We start from the raw sequence: 23,065 nt of genomic DNA, 5'->3' as shown, positions 1-23,065 counted from the left end.
CATATGGCAGATACTTGTGCATTCATTGAGCATTAGTTTAAAATGTCACAGACTTCGGTGTGCTATGTGACAGAAGGTACTGACTGCTATAGACATGCAGATGGTCCCTGGGTGTCTTGTCTCTTCCTGTTCTAAGTTCAGTCCTTGTCTCCTCTAAAATGAATTGAGATCCTGTGAGGTTACTCCACTGTGTTAACCTTGTTGTTGTTTATGTTGCCTTTATGAATTTATCTAACCCTCTTTTAAAGTCATTGAAATTGATGGCCATCACTGCATCTTTGGGGAGTGAATTCCACAGTTTAGCCAATTCCTAACATTCCCTAACATGGAATTCAACATTTTCACAGCTGCTGTACACTGCATTGACTATCCACTGTGATCTCAAGGTCTCATCTCTGGTCAATCACCAGCAGTTCAGAATCCCTGCGTGTATATGTAAAATGAGGATTTTTGCCCCGATGTCTCTTTTCTTTTTAATGTATAAACCACTTTGATATGTTTTGTAATTTAGCAGTATATAAATACTTTTATAAATACATAATCATCACTTTACACTTGAATTGAATTGCATTTACTATTTTACTGTCCATTCACCCAGTTGGGTGAGATAAGAACATGAAGAGCTTTGCTGGATCAGGCTGATGGCCCATCTAGTCCAGCATCTTGTTCTCACAGTGACACAGTGGGGAAACCCACAAGCAGAACCTGAGCACAAGAGCACTCTGCCCCTCTGTGGTTTCCAGAAACTGGTACTCAGCAGCATACTGCATACTGCTGCTGACAGTGGAGGCAGAGCGCAGCCATTGTGACTAGTAGCCACCGATAGCCTTCTCCCCCATGAATTGTCTAATCTCCTTTTAAAGCCATCCAAGTTGATAGTCATCACTGCTTTCTGTGGGAATGAACTCCATAGCTTAACTATACGTTGCATGAAGAAGTACTTCCTTTTTATCTGTCCTGAATCTTCCAACATTCCATTTCATTGGATGTTCATGAGGTCTAGTGTTGTGAGTGAGGGAGAAAAACTTTTGTCTATCCACTTTCTCCATTCATGGATAATTTTATAAACATCTATCATGTCAGCTCTGACTTGCCTTTTTTGTAAACTAAAAAGTCCCAAGCACAGCATCAACCTTTCCTCATAAGAGAATGCTCCATCCCCATCAGCGTTTTATTTGCCTTTTGCTGAATATTTTCCAGCAGTACAATATCCTTTTTGAGGTGAGGTGACCATATCCTTTTGGAATTCCTCACAATCACTTTTTGTTTTTACATCCCTGAATAGTTTGGTGATATCAGTAAGGCTGGCTATCCCACTGCTCACTCCTAATTCCATATCGGTTATCAAAACAATTTTGTTGACTGCAGAGACACCTGGAAGGCAATTGCATTTCTTTACAGACATGTTTTCAGTTGCTTCTGAGGGCAATTAGAGTTTTGTAGTCTCTAGAGGAAAATGTGCCTAGTTCTTCTCAAGGTCCATTGTGCCAGGGTTATTCCAGTGTTGCTTCTACAATGCAACATTCAGGGACTTCATTCAAGCAATCCATAAAGGATTGTTTTAGTTTGTATACTCCAGATCTGTGATTATTACTATTTTTTTGCACGTTCAAGAAAGAATTGGTTCGGCCAGGGTGGTGGTTTGTGTGACAAAACAAGCCTGCTAATTTCTCATGTGAGGGACTGCACAGGGACCATGAAGAAAACAGGGTTGCTTACCTCTAGCTGTTCCTAGAACCAACTCTTTTCCAGTCATATGTCACACTTTCTTGCTCTATCATGTGGACTCTGTCTCAAGTCCAGGTGGTAATATCTATTAAGGGTGCCTGTACTGTGGAGAGGGTGAACAGAGTGTCCCTTGCTTTGCGCAAGGCACATGGCTGAAAGCAGGGGAGCTCCAAACCTTCCTTTTAGAACTTCTGGAAGGTTCCACCTCTTGTCCATGTGCAAATGCAGCTCCATATATAGGAGTGCGAAACAAACTACCAAACACTTGAACAGTTCAGTTAGCAACCTTTTTTCTTTGTTTTGTTAAGCATAATCATTAAATGCCAGACTTTTGTTTTAAAGTGAGGTACAATATTAATTTTTTTTAACAAATGTTATTTTAATTTTGCCCTAATTTTTCTGAATATTTCCTTTCTTACAGGAAAATGGTGGCCTCCTTGGAAAAAGCTCAGATCTCTCAACAGCTCTTGAGAAGCTGAAACATGAGGAGGTGGGATTTGTTTTCTCTGTAATTATTTGCTTGCATCTGGAGTTCTAAAGTGAAAAAAAAGATGGTTCTCAAAAGTTTGAGTTGCTCAAAGGTGGGTTCAGAGTTCTAGTAGTAGAAAGGCTTGTGCAGCAGACAGCCACAGACTCTTCTCTTAGCAGCAGAAATGTATTATTGCAGCCATCTAAACTACTATGCTAAGCAGGGAAGCTGCATAGCACAGGCAAGGGACAAAGTGTACTGCTGGCTATAGACACTTCATCTCCATCCTCCTCTCTTCATAGGAAGAACTCTGGTATGCCCTGCCCTAGTCTTCTTCAAATACCAGTGTTATGTTAATGTACCAGTCCACAGATCCTTGTCAGCAGCAGGTTGCACACATCACTGTGTGTGCAGGATTCTGTATGCACAGCTGGGTGGGGCTGGTAGACACAGTGTAAGTTTAAAAGGGGCAGATTGTTTCAGAAGGGATGGTATGAGTTTAGAGGAGAGGCCACAGAGCACCTGCTTTGCATACAGCAGTTCCCAGATTCTAGTTCTGGCATCTCTAGTCAAAAGGTTCAGATAGCAAGTGATGGGAAAGGCTTTTACTTGTCTGAAACTCGGGGCAGCTGAAGCCTTTCAGAGGAGACAGTTATTACTTAATTAAATGTGTATACCGCACTATACCCGAAGCCTTCAGGTTGGTTCACAACATAAATTCTAGGCTAGATGGACAAATAGTCTGAACATCAGCAAATTCTTACATTCCAAGACAAAGGCCCAAGTGCAGAAACTTTTAGGAACACTGAATAAATGATACACGCTTCTTCATTTATAGTCCACCGTATAACAAAGTTTTCTCAGGGAAGTTTGCAAAATATCACTTTTAGAAACAACAATAAGACAAGTAATGTAATAATTGGTATAATGAATTAAAACAACTCTTGAGTTGTTAAGCATGGAGGATAAAACAGTAAAGCTAAGAACATGATCTAAAATCTTGCTGAGTCTCTCAAAGTCTGGAAAATAAAAAGGGCCTTGTTGGCACCAAAAAGTTAAAGGTCAATATCAACACTGATTTGTGCTTGGAAATAGTCTGGGAGCCATTATAGGGATTATAAATTTGTAGAACCCAACCCCGTTTGGTTACCTTTCGGCCATATTTGAGACCAGCTGAAATTTTTGGACCATATCCAGTCTGTTCCTTGTACAAAATACTGTAGTATTCCACACAAGAGGTTACCAGGATATGACCAACTGAAGCAAGGCTATACCTGGTCAGCTAGTTATATACAGTGGTACCTCGGGTTAAGTACTTAATTCGTTCCGGAGGTCCATTCTTAACCTGAAACTGTTCTTAACCTGAAGCACCACTTTAGCTAATGCGGCCTCCTGCTGCTGCTGCGCCGCCGGAACACGATTTCTGTTCTCAACCTGAAGCAAAGTTCTTAACCTGAAGCACTATTTCTGGGTTAGCGGAGTCTGTAACCTGAAGCGTATGTAACCTGAAGCGTATGTAACCCGAGGTACCACTGTAGCTGGAATATACTCCTGGAACTATGATATACAAAATGGTATCAGTTGGATGCAAGAGTCCTTTTTCACCAACTGATCTGTGGTTAAGACCTCATTCTTTACTTTACAGTTCACTAGTTTCTAACTTCAAGGCTTTACTGGCTGCAGATTGTGCTCCGTGGTGGTGGAGGGGATGTCACCTAATGGAAAAGGCATTCTGAAGCACAGTTTTGTGGGTACAATTCAGGTGGCTTGTGTTTTTATCAATAGTTACTTGAGAAGCCTGCCAACTGTTTCTTAGAAACAATTTCCTTCCCAATCTCCCTTATCTTAATGGCTTTCTCAGTAACTCCCTGTCACTGAGCGGGTGCTACGGTAGGGGCTCCTGTGACTGACTGGTTTTCTTCTACACTCATCCCCCACAATGAATGTGTTAGTTTCCCACGTCTTTCCCACCCTGTGTTAGCTGTTTTTTGAGTTGTGGAACCCTCTGAGTAGAGAGCCATATGGATGTTATGTTTTGTGGAGAGCCAAGCACACTGTTCATACTACATATACAAGCTTATTACTTTATTTTAGTAATATCTGAAGTTCTGCAGTAAAGGTGAGTGGGAAGGGGAATATAGACAACTATGAGCGCCTCATTTTAAATTTAGACGCTCATTTTAATGTTTTATTTCAAAGACTGTCAACCAGCTTTTGTTGATTGTTTTTAAAATTCATTTCCTCCAGGCTGTTTATAATAGCTGGGCTCCTGTCTTTATTTGCATGCTTTTCTCCTGCTCTAGCAAAGCCGATAATACTAGTTTTAATATTGTGCATTGTTTCTCCTGTATTAACATGCCATTGCTAACTAGGATGACTCTAGAACACAACTGTATTCTTTAGCAAAGCAGCAGTATTAGTGGCTTCAGTTAGCTATAGATGGTGATTGACTTCTCCCCACTGTCGGTGTTTTATTTTTGGTTCTTAAAACTTGAGAGTTGTGACTTGTTACTTTGAGTCTTTCTGCATTAATTAGATAAAAGATCAAATCAATAGAAAATTATGCTTGATAGATGGTGTACTCTGCAAGTTATTTTGTTCAGCTAGTGTCTTATAATATTCTTCTGTACTTGAATATAAAATAAACTGCGTTCAGTGACCTTGGCTAGGAGCCTCTCATTTCCTGGGCAGCTGCTGCTACTTGCTGGCTGTCTGACAGATGGGGCCAGGTCACGGATACCGGAGGACACCCTTGTAGTCATAAGCAAGTTGTAAATGTCACTAAGATTTTTTCTGAATGTCTATCACATGTGTATCTCTGATTCTGAAGTAGGTAAAGTGAGTAATCTTCTGGGGCTCCCAGAAGATAAATGCTCAGGCAGTATAGCAGAAAGTTGTGACATGCATCTATAAGCAGTTGTAGGAATCTGACAGATATTTAGCCCTTAGTTACTAGCCCTTTGGTTGAACTGACAGCACGCCTGCAAAGATAGGGAGGCCTATTTCAGCCCCATTAATGTCGTCTTGAATTCAAGCCCACAGCCTGGAAAATGATGAATGTTCAGTGATTGATGATTTCAGAGTCCTTAGGGATTCTGGGTGGTTTCTTATTGCTGCAGGCCAGAGCAATTTACTCTCTTGCTTGAGCCTGTCTTAGAAGTTGTTTAATGCTTCAATGCCAAGAGATTTAACGAACCTGGTTATGTGACATTCTAAGCAAAACATCAGTAAATACAAAAATTATGTTTCCTCCCATTACAAATCCTATGCCCTCAAATTCTGATCTTAGAAAAAGGTACCTCCCCACTCTTGTACAATGAAACAGAATAGCAGCAATTTGTAGATGCTTCCTGTCACCATCCCTGAAGTTATTTAACAATTTTTTACACCACTTGATTGGAGTAAAACCTAAGCAGCTTATAAGGGATATTAAAATTACCAATAAAAAACTTTTAAAAGCTAAAAACATATACAATAATTAAATTAACAGTAAAAAAGATTAAAACATCTGTAACAAAGCTCTGAGCCCAGCTTTGGCTGGGGAGAGCGGGATATAAATAAAATTATTATTATTATTATTATTATTATTATTATTATTATTATTATTATTATACATGTCTCAATAGGCTTGTCTAAACAAAAATGTTCTATGCAGGCACCAGAAATAGTACACTGACTATCAGAGATTGCACCTACCTGATGCAAATAGGCAGGGAGTTCCAAAGCATATGTGCTGCCACATGAAAATATTTTGTTTTCTTCACAACCGTGGAACAAGTACCTGTAACAGTGCCAGTTCTGCAGATTGAAGCAGTATGTATTGGTCAGATGGCGGGGAGGAGACAGTGGGTGGGGAGGAATAAATGTGGCTAGCAAAATATGAATGTCAGCATTGCTGCTACGTGGACTTAGGCTTAACTGCATTTGGGGATGAGGCTTGGATTCTGTTCATATTATATTTTCTCCCTGAGTTTGCATTTGCAAAGATAGCAGGAGCAGGCCATTGGCACTATTCTCATCCTGCCTCACTACAGGTGGCGTTGAACCACCACTGAAGGTCTTAGTGACTGCTGCATGCTTTATAATTCCATGATTGTGGAAGTAATGTGCTGAAATAAATGTGTTTGGTGACTTCTTCTGTGGTGAGGAACAGGCTAGAAATCCCTGGGAGGTGGGGAGAGCACATGGTCCCTAGGCCCAATCCCAGAGTTTCTCTGGATGATACAGTCTTGATAGTACCATGTGCTATATATATTATAAGATTCCAAATCAATAGGTAACTTCATGTGGCTATGTGGCATTCAAAATAGTGAAATTCCTTCTTTAAATCTGTCATGATGCCATAATTTCTTCCACTGTTAATTAATTTCTAGGAACTTTTCTGCTTGTAGATGTGGCTAGACCTGAATCTCAAAATTTGCGTTTAGGACACTTTGTGAGCCTTGCGATCAAATTATTATTATTATTATTATTATTATTATTATTATTATTATTATTATTATTATTTTAAGTGTGCTATCAAACCCTTTGGAGCCTCTTCTTTTGAAGTTCATTTATAGTGTTGTTTTTCTTGTACAATTAAAGGGGAAAGGGAGTTTATGAAGTGCTAAGAGGCTCAGCATTTGTGTGTTTGTTGTGATTCGCAGATTTGAAGACCAACCCACTGAAGAATGACCGACTGTATCTCTGCATTTAATTAGAAGAGTAGTGCTGCCCAATAATCTGTTAAATACTCTGTTCTTTTCCCATAGGGTTTTACAGACAGCCCTCATTATGGTGATCACTTGAATGATAGTCGATTAGGCCCCGATGAAGGATTGTCCCCGACACCTTTCATGAACTCAAATCTGATGGGTAAGTAGGTAATTATTTGTGAGTAGCCCATCAAAGCCCCTCTGGCTTTGAGATATTTTTCTTCCCATTTAGTAGATGGATAGTAGTTCCTGTAAACATAGGGTATTTGCACTTCACATTTGCTTTACAGGGCAACTTCTTAGTCTAGGGATTTTATACTGCTTTGTGAAAGAGGCCAAACCACCAACAGTAAATCTAATATGGATCTTTGTTCTGTTGCTTTGAAAAGTATTTGAATGCTTTCTATTGTGCTTTATCAAAACTTGGAACTGCTTTTTTCTGTTTTTCAAAGTATAGTTACATCTTGATGACTTAGTAACAGCAATTCCAGCAAAAAAGGCACAACAAGGATGAACAAGAGCTTTCGTGAGCTAGGGTCCGCTTCATCCTGTGTGTTGTGAAGATGGCTAAGAGAATGCTTAGCTGTTGGATAGGTTGTTTTCTTTGTCTTAAAATGCTGCTTTAATTGCTTTCTTTTTTGTGTGACCTAAATGTAGCAATTGCACTGATTTGTAGAATATTTGTTGAGGCAAGTTGGTTTAGCTTGTTCCTGTAGCCTAGGAATTCTTCATAATGTTACTTCGTCTGCTAAACTGATGTTGTCTGGTGCATGTGACATATTTGTGTTCTTGATGATATTGTCCTTTTAAGACACTGCCACAGTAATCTAAGTAGATTACATAAATCCAAATCCTGGTGGTCTTCTGCAGATCTTTCCATTTTACCTTTGTTTTCTGCTTTAGTCTTCCACAAACAGAGAAACAAATGACTGGGTTGCACAAAGTATGTTCATAAGCAGAGCTGACCATCAAATGCCTGTTCCATGGCGTGAAATCTTAACAGTAGCAACATTTTCTCCAAAGCTAGCATCCTGTTTGGAAATCCCCCTCCCCCATTCATGGTAAGAATGGGAGTTGTTTAAAACCTCACAAACATCATCCCTGCTGACCTCCCCAAAGATAGAAGACAGTGTCTAAACCAGAAGATCTTGAAGTTAGGTGAAACTCTTGGTTATAATTTTGTGCTTCATACTCTGAGGAATTTACTTCCCATCATCCCTGCTACATTTGTCATACATGTCTTTTGCTGCATTTATTATCATACTCTTGCCTGGCAGCAGGTGAAATTTTTCTTTAGGCTGCTGTTCGTATTATAAGATTGTATGACAGCTTTAAGTGTAAGGCTGTATTGATGTTTATGTTTACTTTTTAATATAAGTGTCATTGGAGTTGTGAGATATTCTTAGAAAGGCAGTTGATGTGTTTTACAATATTACAGCAAATTTGATGCTGGCCTCATTTATTGTACCAGAGTCTCAGACTGTTTGCTTGAGGCTCCAGTTTTTGGTGATTTGAGTTTGGAGATTTGCTCACCCTTGCTCAACTGGAGTACAACAATTGCTTTTCACAGTTCTTTAAACTATATAGTATTAGAACTGAGATAACAAACATATTTCATAATTTCTGTCCTGGCTTACAAGCACTATTAAAAACAGAGAATTATGTGTCAACGGGATATTGTTTCTGTATATCATATTCAGCCATAAGCATGTTTGCCTGAAAAGATAGCAGATTATGAATTGCCACTGTCTTTGATGATGGAGCTATTAAACACTTTAATTATCTTGTACATTGCAGGAGCTAGAAATTTTGTCTAACAAGAGTTGATAGTGATTCAGTAATGAACAATTTGCTGTGGAAAGATGCATTTTAATATTCATTTAGACATTTTAAAGTGCTTTTGTCAGAGGATGTAAAGCTGTTATGTTGAACTGAATTGTGTTCATTCCTAATTCCAGAATTATCCTGTTTATGTTGTCAGTGTGAAAAAAGCGTTTTCTTTGCAGTTCAAGAAACACAATTGAGTTGTTCTGGTACCAGAGTAAGATAATGGCATTATATGAACTTGTAACCAGATTGAAATGTGCTCAGGGTAATGTTGCCATATCTGGAATTTCATTTCTTTCATTAAAATAGGTACAGTACAAATGTAACTTGCCTTTCATCTATAAGATACCAGAGCTGAGTACAATGCACAAAACCAACTGTATATTGGACAATACAAAATTACACCAACAAGGCAGTTGAAAACATGTTTTAAAAAGTCACCAGTGTTCCATAGGTTCATGGCTTCACTTTTCCTTTCATGTGAATTTCCCCACTTCCAGACCTCACCATGCTTGAATGTGAACTTGCTCCATCTCCCTCCCACATGAATTTTCCTTTCCTGTTCCCTTTTCATTGTGAACATAGGTATAGTTTTTTAAAAACCATTTTTTAGTTTAATGAGCTGAGAGTCATTCCCCATACGCAGCTGCTATGCTCCTTCTTTTGCAGGAGTGAGCAAACAAGCAGGGAAGTCTTTAGTTAATTATAACTTTCCATTGCATTCAAACTGGGGAACTGTTGTTAATGGCTTCCAAACAAGCCAGAAAATAAAGTCAACTTTAAACCATGAGGCTCATCCATATCTTGACATATTAAATCAAAATATGATTGGCCAAATGTGGCCATTATGACTGCACTGTGGCTAATGTTCACAGTGAGTACCTTTTGAACTAGGAATGAGGAATGTCAGGCCCAGGCCTCTCCATCTAGCCTTCAAGACTTGCCCAGAATGAAAACCCTCCCCAAACCACACGCCTCACCAGCCCTGCTCTTCACTCTCTGTGAATGTTTTCGCCTGGCTGGAGTGTGTTATTGAGCTATGTTAATGCCTCTTTCCTTGATGGAGAGATGTGCGTGTGTAGAAAGAAAACTTTTGCACATCTAAAATAAAGTCTCTGGTACAAAGGTAAGAGTCATATCTGTTCCACCCATGTTTGCCTTTTGTCATCTGAACCCTAAATCACCCTGTACACAGCTTACTGGGAGCAGGCATTGTGGCCTGGTGCAGCTTGTGGAGGAAGCATGCAGCATTGGGAACCTTCTGCCCAATGCAAGCTGATATGCACACCTTGCAGCCAGTTAGAGGGTAGGAACTGGGACCTTTGATTCAATTCCCTTGTTGTTCACCTTCCAGGGGGCATAGGTTCTGGACCAGAGAGAGAAAAGACTTCAGAGATCTGTCCTGCCCCAGGAGCATAAAAGAGGCAGACCCACTCAGCTGATTCCACTTCGGTATTAAGGTTGAGCTTCCCACCCTATAATGTTAACGTTGTTAAATTTTGAATCAGTTTTCAGATTGTCACATCTTTCCTTTGACAGAAGAGACATTGGGTTGGATCCTTTGAAAGGAAGTGTCAGGGGAGGGTTTGGAGGGTTTTTATCCAGAAGACCAGCTCATGACAGGGGAAGTTTGCTATAAGCAGGTCCTGCTGTGGGGAACCTCAGCAGTGTCCGACCCTAGCTGTTGAAAGTCAGCTCATCAACCAGCAGGCTGGTTGGTCATGTGGATACAGGCTTAATGTCTACGCCAACCCTGTTGCACTGTAAATTGTGTCTTATTTTTATCCAACCTAAAATGGTGCATGTTGTTATTGGCTGCTTGCTTGCACCCCTCACAGCTACACTGCATATGGGTCTGCAACGATGTTTTGAAGTTGTCTTGTATCCACTAACCATGAAAGATAAACTAGACTGTCCAGGTTTGGGCGATACAGCTGTGGAGAAGAAGGAATGCTCCAGAGAACTTCTTGCACCCCCTTTCCTGCTGAGCTGCTACACGACAGCCCCGCAGTCCTGCCCATTGGGTCTTACTGACTGGTAGTTGCTGCCCCCACCCTTTTTGGTCACCTGTCGTCCCAGATACAGGAAGGAAAACAGGATGTTAATTGTTAAATCCTGGGATGAGCGTGCCTCATTCATCCAGCCAATCACTTACAGTTTATACAGAGGATAAAGTCAGCTCTCCAGCCCTTTGCCTCTCCCAGAGAAAAGGGCGTCTTCATGGCTTTATCCACTCTGCTTTTAGACTTCCAGTAGCATGTAACCAAAAGCGATCTAGGCACATGGCAGTTCTGAAATCCCAAGACTGCCAAACACACTGACTGCACTAGCCTAGTTGTGAAACTTTATTAGAAATAGCAGGTAGGGAAAAGGCAGGCAACAGGCCAAACGGAATACAAAATAAATCTGAGTGCTGTGGCTCTAAAACTCACATTTCCTGATTTATGCACTTCAATGTGATATTCCTAGTCTATTTACAAGTAGGCAGAATAGGACAATTAAACATTAGGCCAAGCAAACCATGAAGAGCATCAGCTTCCTGGTGGTTTGGAAGACCCAGCCTGGATCCCTGCTGGTGAGATAGGGAACATATGAGAGAGAGATGCATGGAAGGGTGAGTGCTAGCAAATAATCTGGTAAAGAAATGGGTAGTTACTGATACTGTGGTGCAGGGGTGCTCCAAGGTCTGCCCTGTTCCATAGAATCTGAATAGAAACAGATCCATGCAAAATCCAACTCTCCTAGTCAGAACGGAGCCTACCAGCTTTTTATCCAAAATGCAATGACCTTAAAAGTCTTTGAGTCCTTTGCCCATTCAGATAAATAATCATCTTACCCTACATTAATACAAGGTTGCTCTATATTAACCCTGCTTTTGTCAGGACAGATTTAACACTAAAGGAACTAAAACAGGAGTGTGCTATGAAAGCACAGATGAGAGAAGAGGATACTGCTGAATCCTGGGTGCCAGAAATGGAGGGAGTTGCGGCCCTGCAGGATCATGAGCCTTTGGATTTGATAAATGAATTTGGAAAAAACCAGATTTGGAAAGATAAAGTTTGGTTTGGTTTGGAAATGGGGGGTTGGACTGACCCTCCCATGCAGGGATGTTTGGACTTTCTGAGTCTGGTAATGGGCCATCAGATGTTTGGAGCTGTGGGGGCTCTTAATTTTGGAGGGAATCTGAAACAGGTGTTTAAATATCACATGGAGTTTAGTCTGGACTATGGAAATGGGGCTGATCTGCTGAAAAGGGTCAAAAACATTACTAAGCTGGAGTTCCCACGAGTGAAAGGAAAATATGAAGAAGAGTCGCGGAAGGGACATGGAAGAGACTTGAGGGCCTCGGATATAAGGATACCAGGTTAATGCGCTAGACTAATGGGACAAAAAGGACTGACAAAATCCGGGACCAGGAGGAAGGGACGCTGGATGAAGATTGGATTGTTTTACTTTTTTTTTCTTTTATCATTAGGACTGTTTTAAAATAATTGATGAATGTTAGAAACATGTTGAAATGGAACTACTTGGTTCTAGTAAAAATGTTTAAAGAATTAGGTTAATGATATGGTTATGAGAAGTTGGTAAAAATAAGATTTAAGTTTTAAGTTTTAAGGTTTGCTATAAGACAAGATGAAAATAGATTAAGATAATGTAAGGACAAAATATTATGAACTATGGAAAGGATTTGCTGTGATAATTATTAACCAGGATACAAGGAAGGGGAGGAGGAAGAGGTCAAAGAAAGAAGGTAATGAAAGTTAAAAATTTGAGAATGATGGATGTATTTTTTCTTTCTATTTTTCTGTTTTGTCTTTTTTTCTGTTTTTTTCTTTTTTATAATTTTAAAAAATCTTTAATAAATATTATTTAAAAATAAAAAATAAAGGAAGCTTCTGATATTTAATCTGATTCTGGAATTAGGTCATACTACAGCTTGCTTTTAAGGAATCCTTATGCAGTACTTTTTGATTGAACAAGTGTGTGGCTCACACTATTGATGGGAGCACTATTTCTGGGTTATGCATACATGTATGCTTTCTTCTGGTTGGTTGCAGTGCATCTATTTTCCATCAAAGGTTACATCTGATGGTGTCAAATTGCTGAAAGCTGCGTAATTGGGTATCAGATAACGTAAACAGTTAGAAATGAGTATTCTGATTTAAGGCTGTTTGACATGAAAGAAGGGGAAATAATATTGAGCTTTTGTAGTAGACAACTGTTGTTGGTGGATGTCTTGATGATGCAATTTGGAAGAAATGTTGAGTGGGGTGTGTGTGTGTGAATCCCTGGTGAACCAAATTACCTTCTTCTAAGAACTGCATTAATTACTCTGGCCTGCAGTTATAATTTTCTCTATCTGTGATTTGATTTACCAGTAGAAGCTGACTTTTAGCTTAATCCTGTTTTCCATTGCTGTGTAGAATAAGGGGAGGGGTTGAATTTGAGCTGGAAATGATATACTATTGTCGAGTACCTTGAGACATTTAGAAATGAAAGCCCAGGTACAGTGGTACCTCGGGTTAAGTACTTAATTCGTTCCGGAGGTCCGTACTTAACCTGAAACTGTTCTTAACCTGAAGCACCACTTTAGCTAATGGGGCCTCCTGCTGCCGCTGCGCCTCCGGAACACGATTTCTGTTCTCAATCTGAAGCAAAGTTCTTAACCTGAAGCACTATTTCTGGGTTAGCGGAGTCTGTAACCTGAAGCGTATGTAACCTGAGGTACCACTGTACAACTTTTAAAAAATATTTGTTTGTTTCCTCTTGTCACACTCTATAACTCTATAACTGTGATTTCTAGCTATGGTTCGCCTTTTGGACAGAAATACTATACGCCATGCAGTGCTAACTTCCAGGTTGGATTTTTGCAATATGTTTTATGCGGAGCGACCCTTGAAGATGACTTTGAAACTTCAATAGGTTCAAAATGCAGCGACCAGACTGGGTTTCTATTTAGATTTCAGCTCCTGATTTAAAATAGCTGCACTGGTTGCCAGTTTGTTTCTGGGCCCAATTAAAGGTGCTAACGTAAGTGATTTAAGCCCTAAACGACAAAGCCCCCAGATATCTGAAAGATTGCCTCCTTCTCTACTGGATGCTCTTGGGTGTTGAAATCTTCAGAGGGGGCCCTATTATGAAACTCCCTCCCCACAGAGGTTCCTGGCTTTTTCACTATGCAGTTTTCAGCAAAGGCTGAAGACACACCACTTTCCTCTGATGTTTGACACTTGAGGATGCATCACAGCCACCTTATTTCTGCAATTTTAAGTTTTTTAAAACTGTTTTTGCATTGTGCTTGAATTGTTGTAACACACCCTGGAGCTTTAGGGTGAAGGGCAAGACGAGGAGCATGATGATGATGATAATGATAATGTAACTTTTCATATTGGTTTGTGTATAATCCCTCTCCTTTATCACTTAGGGTAGGTTTAATCCATTAAAGCTCCTTATTGACATCTTGCATGCTCAAACTCTGAATTTATACATTTGATCTGACTTTAAAAAGTCAAGTCCAAATGAATTGTTAATGGATAAAGCAGCCTTTGCCATAATTATACTTGCCTCTGATGAAAGGGATGACGTGGTGTGGCCTAATATGCTCATATAATTTATTTCTCCCCAAGTGTTACATGAATTGAATTTTGCTCACAATGAAGACATGCTGTCATCTATTTTTCATTTTCCTTTTATGGAAACTTAATGGGTTTCAGGAAAATTAAATTACATGATAATTCAGTGCCGGTAGTGTATACAGAGCCTTTTTACCCTTGGGTTTTTATACATCTAAGAGTACATTCAGCTTGTTTTACACACACACACACACACACACACACACACACACACACGTTTATGGTAATATTTCAGTCAGATGCCTTTAAGTACAGTAATACCTGAAGGCTTTATACAAATGTATCTGTATATTGCAGCAGGTGTCCATTTGTGCCCCCCCTCCTCCAGTGTTAGCAGCTGTGGCAGTCTGAGGAACAGCAACCGCCATCAGGTGTAGGACATTATAATTCACAGGTCACAAGAAGTTGCCACGTTGATATTTCTGTCTTTGCTACAAATCCTCTAAGGGGGTCATCCTCTGTGACCATCTTGCTGCTCTCAGCACTGTAGAGACATTGCCTTTGAAGTCAAGTGCAAAGAAATTGTGGAGTGAGCAGGTGTAAGGATACAGGGGTTTTTTCACTCAAGGGAGCATACAGATAATCTGAAAAGACAAGTGAAGATTTTGATCTGCCAGTTACATATGCTCAGAGAGAAAAATACCACTATAGTTTTGAAAAGTGTCCTATTTAATTTTTAAAACATAGAACTAACATTATTTTTCTTTATTTGAATATCAACAGTAAAAATGCTCAGAATGCTGCATACTATTTCAATTTCTTAAAATTAGGCCAACCTACTACAAGACTAGCAAAAACTTTTTCTTTGTTTAATATGGAGAAGCAAACCACATGAGCACTAGTTCACATGTAACGCTAAACCAGCTGGCTTCGTGTTTTTGCTTTCACTGCTATAGGAAGGAAGGAACCAAGGGATGACCGCTTGAGGTATATGCCCTGTATGTAGTGTGAAGTGTTTTGAATATTGATAATGTTTGTTTGAAGGTGAGATATATTTTAGTGCAATACTGAGTATTAACAAATAAAAAATAATTTTAATAATAATTTCTTATTTGTACTCCGCCCATTTGACTGGGTTGCCCTAGCTACTCTGGGTGACTTCCAACATATATAAAAACATAATAAATCATTAAACCTTAAAAAGCTTCCCTATACAGGGCTACCTTCAGATGTCTTTTAAAGGTTATATAGTTACTCATCTCCTTGACCCAGGGGTCAGCAAACTTTTTCAGCAGAGGGCCGGTTCATTGTTCCTCAGACCACATTCTACTTGATGTAAAAACACACTGATTCCTGGACTGTCCATGGGCCAGACTATATTTTAGGGGGGGGGGAATGAACGAATTCCTATGACACACAAATAACCCAGAGATGCACTTCAAATAAAAGCACACATTTTACTTATGTAAAAAAACCAGGCAGGCCCCACAAATAACCCAGAGATGCATTTTAAATAAAAGGACACATTCTACTCGATGTAAAAACACACTGATTCCTGGACTGTCCATGGGCCAGATTTAGAAGGCAATTGGGCCGGATCTGGTCCCCGGGCCTTAGTTTGCCTACCCATGTCCTTGACATCTGATGGACGGGTGTTCCACGGCGTGGGCGCCACTACCAAGAAGGCCCTCTGCCAAGACATTTCAGAAGGATCTTATAAAGCTGGGACAACACACAGCGAAATGACGAATGAAAACTGCAAATCAGTGCACACTAAACAGAATACACCAGTGGAGTTCTATATTAGCTGCATTCATTCAAGGAAGATCTTGGAGTCATTTTCCATGTATCTTTCAGAAAGGCAAATCCTAGGGCTTGCTGATCAGAAGGTCGGCGGTTCGAATCCCCGCAACAGGGTGAGCTCCCCTTGTTCTGTCCCAGCTCTTGCCCACCTAGCAGTTCAAAACCCCGTCAAAGTGCAAGTAGATAAATAGGTACTGCTCCGGCTGGAAGGTAAACGGTGTTTCTGTGCGCTGCTCTGGTTCACCAGAAGCGAATTAGTCATGCTGGCCACATGTCTGCGGACAAATGCCGGCTCCCTCGGCCTATAGAGCGAGATGAGCGCCGCAACCCCAGAGTTGTCCATGACTGACCTAACTGTCAGGGGTACCTTTACCTTTACTTATTAGGGATTATTAGGGAAGGAATACGTAACCATGCAGAAATCATTGTCCTCTAGCCATTCCGCACTTCTAAGAGATCGTTGGAACTCCCTGCCCATTGACACCAGGCAGGTTTGCTGTACTCTTTTTCGGGACCTGCTTAAAATGTTTTTGTTGAGGCAAGTCTCTCCAGACATGTAGAAGCTACATGTGTTTTCTCTCTCTTTAGATATTGTGGATATTTTGCAATGGCAATGTGCTGCAGCCCCCAGCCTCTCAGTTGTCTTTTTGTATGGATTTGCTTGTAGAAAAAAATACTGTGCTGACCTGGTACAGACTATGTCACTTCTTACATTTTAGTTCTGTAGGCAAAAGCGGGAGAGATACACCGTTTGCAGTTTCTGTTTATTGTTAAAATTCAATGAAAATTTACTTTAAAAAAAATATAAAGAATAAAACTATGTTATACTAAAGGCCCATTGGTGTTGTGGCAAGTTAAGAGTACTGGAGATCTTTGAGATGTCACAGCAATAATTGAAATAAGTTACAGTAAATTATTTGTTACCTTCTATAGAAGCAGCAGGCATGAATGCAGTGTGGAGATGCAGAACATGACACTGACATAAAACTTCTTTGACATATCTTTTTCTGTGCATTGGAAATAAGACTGGATTAATACAAGTAATGAGTGGAAGTATTCGGAGTTTATAATCTTAGTAACCTCACGACACTTGGTATAGCTAAGTATGGTCCTAGGATTTCATGGACATAAAATTTAGGAGATAATAATTTGTTAGGGGAAGTTTTGGTGGTTAGTGAGAGGCTTCTAGTACAAAGTTGGAAAGATCAATCCAGCAATCAAAAAGTGGACTAGCATCTGGGGAGAAACCTAATGTATAATTGTAAAACAAAGGTGGACACTTGCCATTCTATCTGGATGAAATATGAAATATGTTCCCATTATGCTGCCTCTTGATGCCATATATGTGTTGGTCAAAAAAGGAAAACAATATAAACCTTCAGGGGATATAAAGAGATAAAAGCAATCGTCCAGCGAGTATAAGTACTTGCACTCTGTAGACTAGCTGCCAGATTTTACTTTTTTATTCTCTGTCCCGCTCTGCTCTTCTGCCACAGGAATGATTGGTCTGAATGCAAGATGCCACACAGTGGCAGTATGGGGCTACACTGACGAGTGGGAAAAGCTTTAATCAATTATCTTCGTATATCATAATAAAAAAATGCATAGGTACTACACTAGAAAAGTTGTCAAAATAAATATTTTGCAGTAGTCTAAGGGGAGGTGTGTTTGTGTATTCACACATTAAAATTTGCCCCTTTAGCTCCACTAGCCTAGTATTTTTTAATGGCTTCTTTGTGTGAAAATGGAATTGTATGTGGATTTTGCTTCAAAATGAATGATCTTATCACTGATCTTGGACTGAGCAAAATATCCTCCAAGGCAGAAGTTTTCAGCTTCAAGTCGCTTTAGTCTCCACTCCGTACAGTTTCAACTCCGTGACTGTACTTCAAACTGCACTCTTATTAATATGCACAACCTAAAATGCTTTCAATAGAAGGTTATTAGAATGCTAGTTTGCATCCTTCAGTGAATGAAATGATGTGTGATTATGAAGTCACCAGGCATGGACCAGTAAGACTCGAGGCAGCCTCCCCCCTCTGAGGTCCTTAGGGTGCCATTGATTGGTGACCATGTGTTTGTGCCCGATAGACTGTGAAATGGTGTGTTGCTACACGGCTGTGTTGCACCTGCGCCCCACCAAGGTGATTGATTGGTTTGGTCATGTGGAATGTTCCCATCTGGTCCGTAGTAATGTGTTCTCCCCCACCCCCAGCAAATAGCAAGCGCTGCCTTAATAACTATAGCAAGTAGTCGCAAAAGGCTAAGGAAGATGTTCCTTTTCAAAATAGACTAGGATTTCAGACCATACTTTCTCCCATTTCTGTGGTATGCATTTTTGGTTTTTGGTTTTAAAGAAACCAACGACAGTATGCTCACACACACTTTAGAAGGCTGAGCAATCATTTGTAAATAATAGTTGATATCAAAAATAGTTTAAGGGACCAGCATCAGAGATCTAACCCCCATTTCCACAGAACACTTCTACTGTCTGATTAATTTATTATCCTTAAAACCTCACTTTTTTTAATTGGTTGTTTTATTTATCGTTAACGATTTTGAAATCTAAATAGCAAAAAAAATATATTATGTGGTTGTCTTAGTTTTCTCTCTCTCAAAGATTCATTTATAATATTGGGCAGTCTTGTTTGCTATTTCTTAATCTCAGTTTTTTCATAATTGATCTATTCATTCCATCTAATGACTAATTACATATCAGACCACTTCATCAGCAGTATTCATCACTGTAGAATGTAATAATGACATTTCAACAAAGGAAAAAATAAATATGCAAATAAGAACTCATTAACATTTGCACGAGCTGTTTGAATAATCACATTGCTTACAAGACTGTAATTAACCGAAATTGATGCTGTGTTCAGGATTTGATGGTGTGTTTTCTCAGCATTTTATTGTTACTACTCTGGGGGCTGGAACAAAGTTCTGCTCTTCTCTGAGCCTCATTTCTGACTTGATATGATGGGTTGTGCCAGGTACCAGAGACTTTGGGGAGTTTTTAATTCATCTATGACCTACCCTCAATACATATGAAGAAATTTGATTTAAATGGCCTTATTTCTAATGAAGCACTGTTAGACTTCTGTAATTATGCAGCAACTATGGGGAAGAAGGAACCATGAGAATTAGAAAGTGCTCATTTTTAACAGCATTGTTACACATACCACATTATATTGATTTAGGAGTATTATTTGCATGCAGTATATTATGCAAATACAGATTTGTTCAACAAAATGATTTTGTGTTGGGAGGTTTGAGTTTAGTGTAATTGAAAATCAGTTGCTTAGGAAAATTATAAAATATATAGTCATTTCACAGCAGTTTCACTTCTTCTGTTCTTCATTTTTGTGCTGTGTTCATGGCTTTTGCCATAGCTATTGTTTGTGTCAGGTTTTTTTGGATGACTGCAAATGCTGATTATAACAAGTTTAAGGAATTTTCTTTGTTGAATATGTACCCATGCCATATGGTTCAACACAGAACATTAACTTGACAGGGATAATACATTGTAGTATATGGAGACAATTTTGCCTGCAGCTTAACTATTACTCATTCTGGTTGGGGGCCACAAGTACAGAATTCAGTTAACATGCAGATGAATTTGCTTGACAAGAGTTGCACTTCTAATTTTTGCCATGTAATTGGAGCACACCCTCCTGTTTTAAGGTAGCACCAATAGTAAACATTGCATTCACTGAGAGGAAGAAATATACCTATCTAATAGTGGATTAGATCAAATATAGTGCCAACCCTTTACCTATGTGTTTACCACCTTGCTTCACATGCTCAATTTTCTCTCCTTATTTCTGATTTAGTGACAAGCCTTAGTTTGTTGGTGCAGTTGAACTGGACAGACTGTGTCATGCAAGCCATAGTTTGCCACCTAATTATAGCTTACAGTCTGGTTTGCTGGCAAACAGTGGTACTCACAAACCATAATTTGACCAGTTCAGATGTAAGAAGTTAGAGCACTTGAAGGCAGAGGGCAGTGCATACACACAACTTGTCACTATAGAACAGAGCTTTCCAAACTTTACATGTTGCTGACACACTGCGACACAGTAATTCAGTTTTACTAGCAAACTAACCCCTTATAAAAGCGTGGGGAGCGTTTGGACGACACACCTAGACACTGCAGCCAACACACTAACGTGTTGTGATACACAGTTTGGAAAGCTCTGCTATAGACTATGATTGGTTTTTTGTCTGAACTGCCCAGTCAATAAGGTAAAGCTTCTGTATATCCCATATACACCCTTCTAAGCTTCAGTTTCTATAAATTTTAAAGCTATCCATTTCATTCAACCTAAGAAGTAGTGAAATCCTTACATTTTAGTATGTGACATGCATCAGTAAAGCCTTATATCTGAATTAGTCGTATTTTAATCCAAACTCAAGTTCAAGATAAGCAGGTTCCTGGAGATTTTGAAACATTGTGCGCAAGCACTATTGGTGAGCACCCACCATTTTTTCCATGAAGGTTTCCACAGAAATATTGCTGAAGGAATGGAGATAGTATTCCAGGGAGATTTTGCTGTATGTATGGAAGTTAGACTACTTTTATTTTTATTTTTTTTTAAATAATATTTATTGAATTTCCACAATAAGAAAAAGTAAAACAGAAAAGAAAAAGAAGAAAAATACAACAACAAAAAATTACAAAAAGATAAAAAAATTAAAAACAGAATAAAACATTTATAACCCACTCTCATTTGCTTGTTTCTTTGACTTCCTCACACCTCCCTTTTTTGTATTCCACTTCAAAATTTTGTTTCAGCAAATCCTCCCATCTTCATTTAGCTTATATACTTGTAATGCTTTCCTTATCCTCAATTACACTTCAAGTTTATCCACATGTAACTATGTATCCTCTCACCAAATTTATACAAAGTCCAATAAAGGTATATTCACTGTTGTTCAATCTGGCAAATATTTTGGCGATTTTCTTTAACTTTGTACTTAATATAAAAATTTACACACTTTGGTTTTCCCATATTTTCCCCCTCAGCACCCCCCTGGTCCCAATGACTGCCTGACCTTTTCGACTACTCCCTAATTTCACTCAATCTGGGAATCTGATATCAGAGGCCCTCAAGTCTCCTGCCCGCCCCCTCCACCTATTTTGTTCAGACTCTTTCATTCCCACTGGCACATCTCTGGAGTATTGCATTTTAACATCAAAGTTGCGACCTTTCCATAGTTTGGAAACTTTCCAAGTTTCCAAAAATAAGATTGTAGTCAATTTTTTCTTTCTGGAGGCATATCAAATTACCTCCATATCCATAGGCCCCAAATCCATCTGACATTTCCAAACTCAGGTCCATACCCATAATTCGACTGTCCGTAGACCCCTGAAAAGTGGGATCTTTCCACTCAATCAGTCCAAACTGGCATCCTGATGTCACCACCTGTCCTTCAACTATGTCTTTGCTGTATGTCCCTATTTTATAATCCACAGTTTGCAATTGTGCAATCAAAAGTGGCTCACGTATAACTCCACTCTCTTCCTCTTCTTCCAATACTTCAGCCAGTTGCAGATTCTGTTCCTGTTGTTCACTGTCCCGTCCATTTATGTAGTCAATTTTCTTTTTGAGGCCTTCCAGCTGGCAGTTTATCTTGTAAAGTAGATTTGTTATTACTTCAGAGGTTTGCATTTTGGTTAATTCAAGGTCGATCTCACCCTTCTACTTGTAACTTTCCACTGACACTAACTCCTTTAGCCGTTTCCAAGTTTCCAAGTTCCCCACTAGAGGGATACAAGTTATTTCAAAGTGTCAGCTCAGTTCCAAGTAAACAGAGATAGACAAAGTTACAATACTCCATTTTGAAAGCAGTAAAGAGAAAGGGGAGACTGTATCTTTTAAACGTCTGTCAAATCCATTTATCCAAATAAAAATGATTTTACAAATCCTTTTTCTATTAAAACATTCCAGGCAGCCTGTTCCCAGGTCTGTGATGAGGAGATTTTAGGTCCAAGATTATTCAAAAACAAAGTTTCCCCCTACTTCCTTCAAAGGGGGCAAAAACTTTAAAACTGCGAATATCTAAACTTGCAAAAAAAGAAATTTGCAGGATCTTTGCTTGTAGTGCCTTTGCTTCCAATTAAATACAAAAGCGGAAGGTGGACTTCCTTTTTAGACCTTCCCGCTATTTATGCCAAATTAGCTTTTTTTCCCTTGAAATTTCCCAATTAAAATTTACTTTCTTTAAGTCTCTGTTCAAATCTTAGTTCCTTCAATTGGTTCTACTCACGGGTAGTTGTTTTTGTAATCCGAATTGACAAGAAAGAAATCAGTGCTCTCCGACAATAGCTGTGCGGCTTCACTCCGGGAACGAAGCGGTCGATCCAAAGCACCGCGCACTCACCCCACCTCACGACGGAGCCTCAGAGAGAGGTCTCCTCGCGAGCAAGGGAGGCGCTGGAGGTGCCATCCGGATCCCAGGTCCGCAGGCTTCTTCTGCCTGTGGTTTCTATCGGGTCGCCGCTTTCGCCGCAGCGGCAGACCCTAAATTCCCGGAGCGGTTTCCTCCGAAAGATCAGAGGGAATCCGCCATTGTCGCTGGCGCTGACCGGAAGTCCGGAAGTTAGACTAGTTTTAGCCTTTCATCAATCACTCCTAAAAACATTGGCATTTAAGAATACTGTTACTAGTTATTCCCAGTTCAACAGTCATGTGTATTCATTTATCATTGCAAACAGACTAGTTAATGCTGCATGTAAAATCCAGTAGCAAAGGGTTAGTTAGTGCCTGCTTCAGCAAACAAGGCTAGATGCCAGGGGTGTCTTACCCATAGAGGCTAGTGGCACAGGGCGCCAGGGCGCCAAGTTCTGGAGGGTGCCAGGGAAGAGGCAGAGGCTGGATGTGGCACCTCCCGGCATCAGCTCGCCACCCTTGCTTGCCTCCGCGATGCCGCCCACGCCAAAGCAGCACCACGCCCGGAGCCTCCGTCTG

General features: G+C 39.8%; 1 protein-coding gene across 6 annotated transcripts in view; it reads left to right on the top strand.

Moving 5' to 3' along the window:
• TCF12 (transcription factor 12) overlaps positions 1-23,065 on the top strand; it is a 140,044-nt gene that overhangs the window by 45,808 nt on the left and 71,171 nt on the right. For 5 of the 6 annotated variants that reach the window (XM_053365392.1, XM_053365391.1, XM_053365396.1 and 2 more), the window contains exon 5: positions 6,949-7,051. In XM_053365392.1, the coding sequence (XP_053221367.1) occupies positions 6,949-7,051 (103 nt within the window). Of the gene's footprint in view, positions 1-2,149; positions 2,219-6,948; positions 7,052-23,065 lie in introns of all 6 variants that reach the window. The other variant, XM_053365390.1, reaches the window with a different exon arrangement.

This window comes from Podarcis raffonei, chromosome 14 (genome assembly GCF_027172205.1).
Source record: "Podarcis raffonei isolate rPodRaf1 chromosome 14, rPodRaf1.pri, whole genome shotgun sequence".
Classification (NCBI taxonomy): Eukaryota; Metazoa; Chordata; class Lepidosauria; order Squamata; family Lacertidae; genus Podarcis; species Podarcis raffonei.
This window is presented reverse-complemented; position numbering and strand designations above follow the sequence as displayed.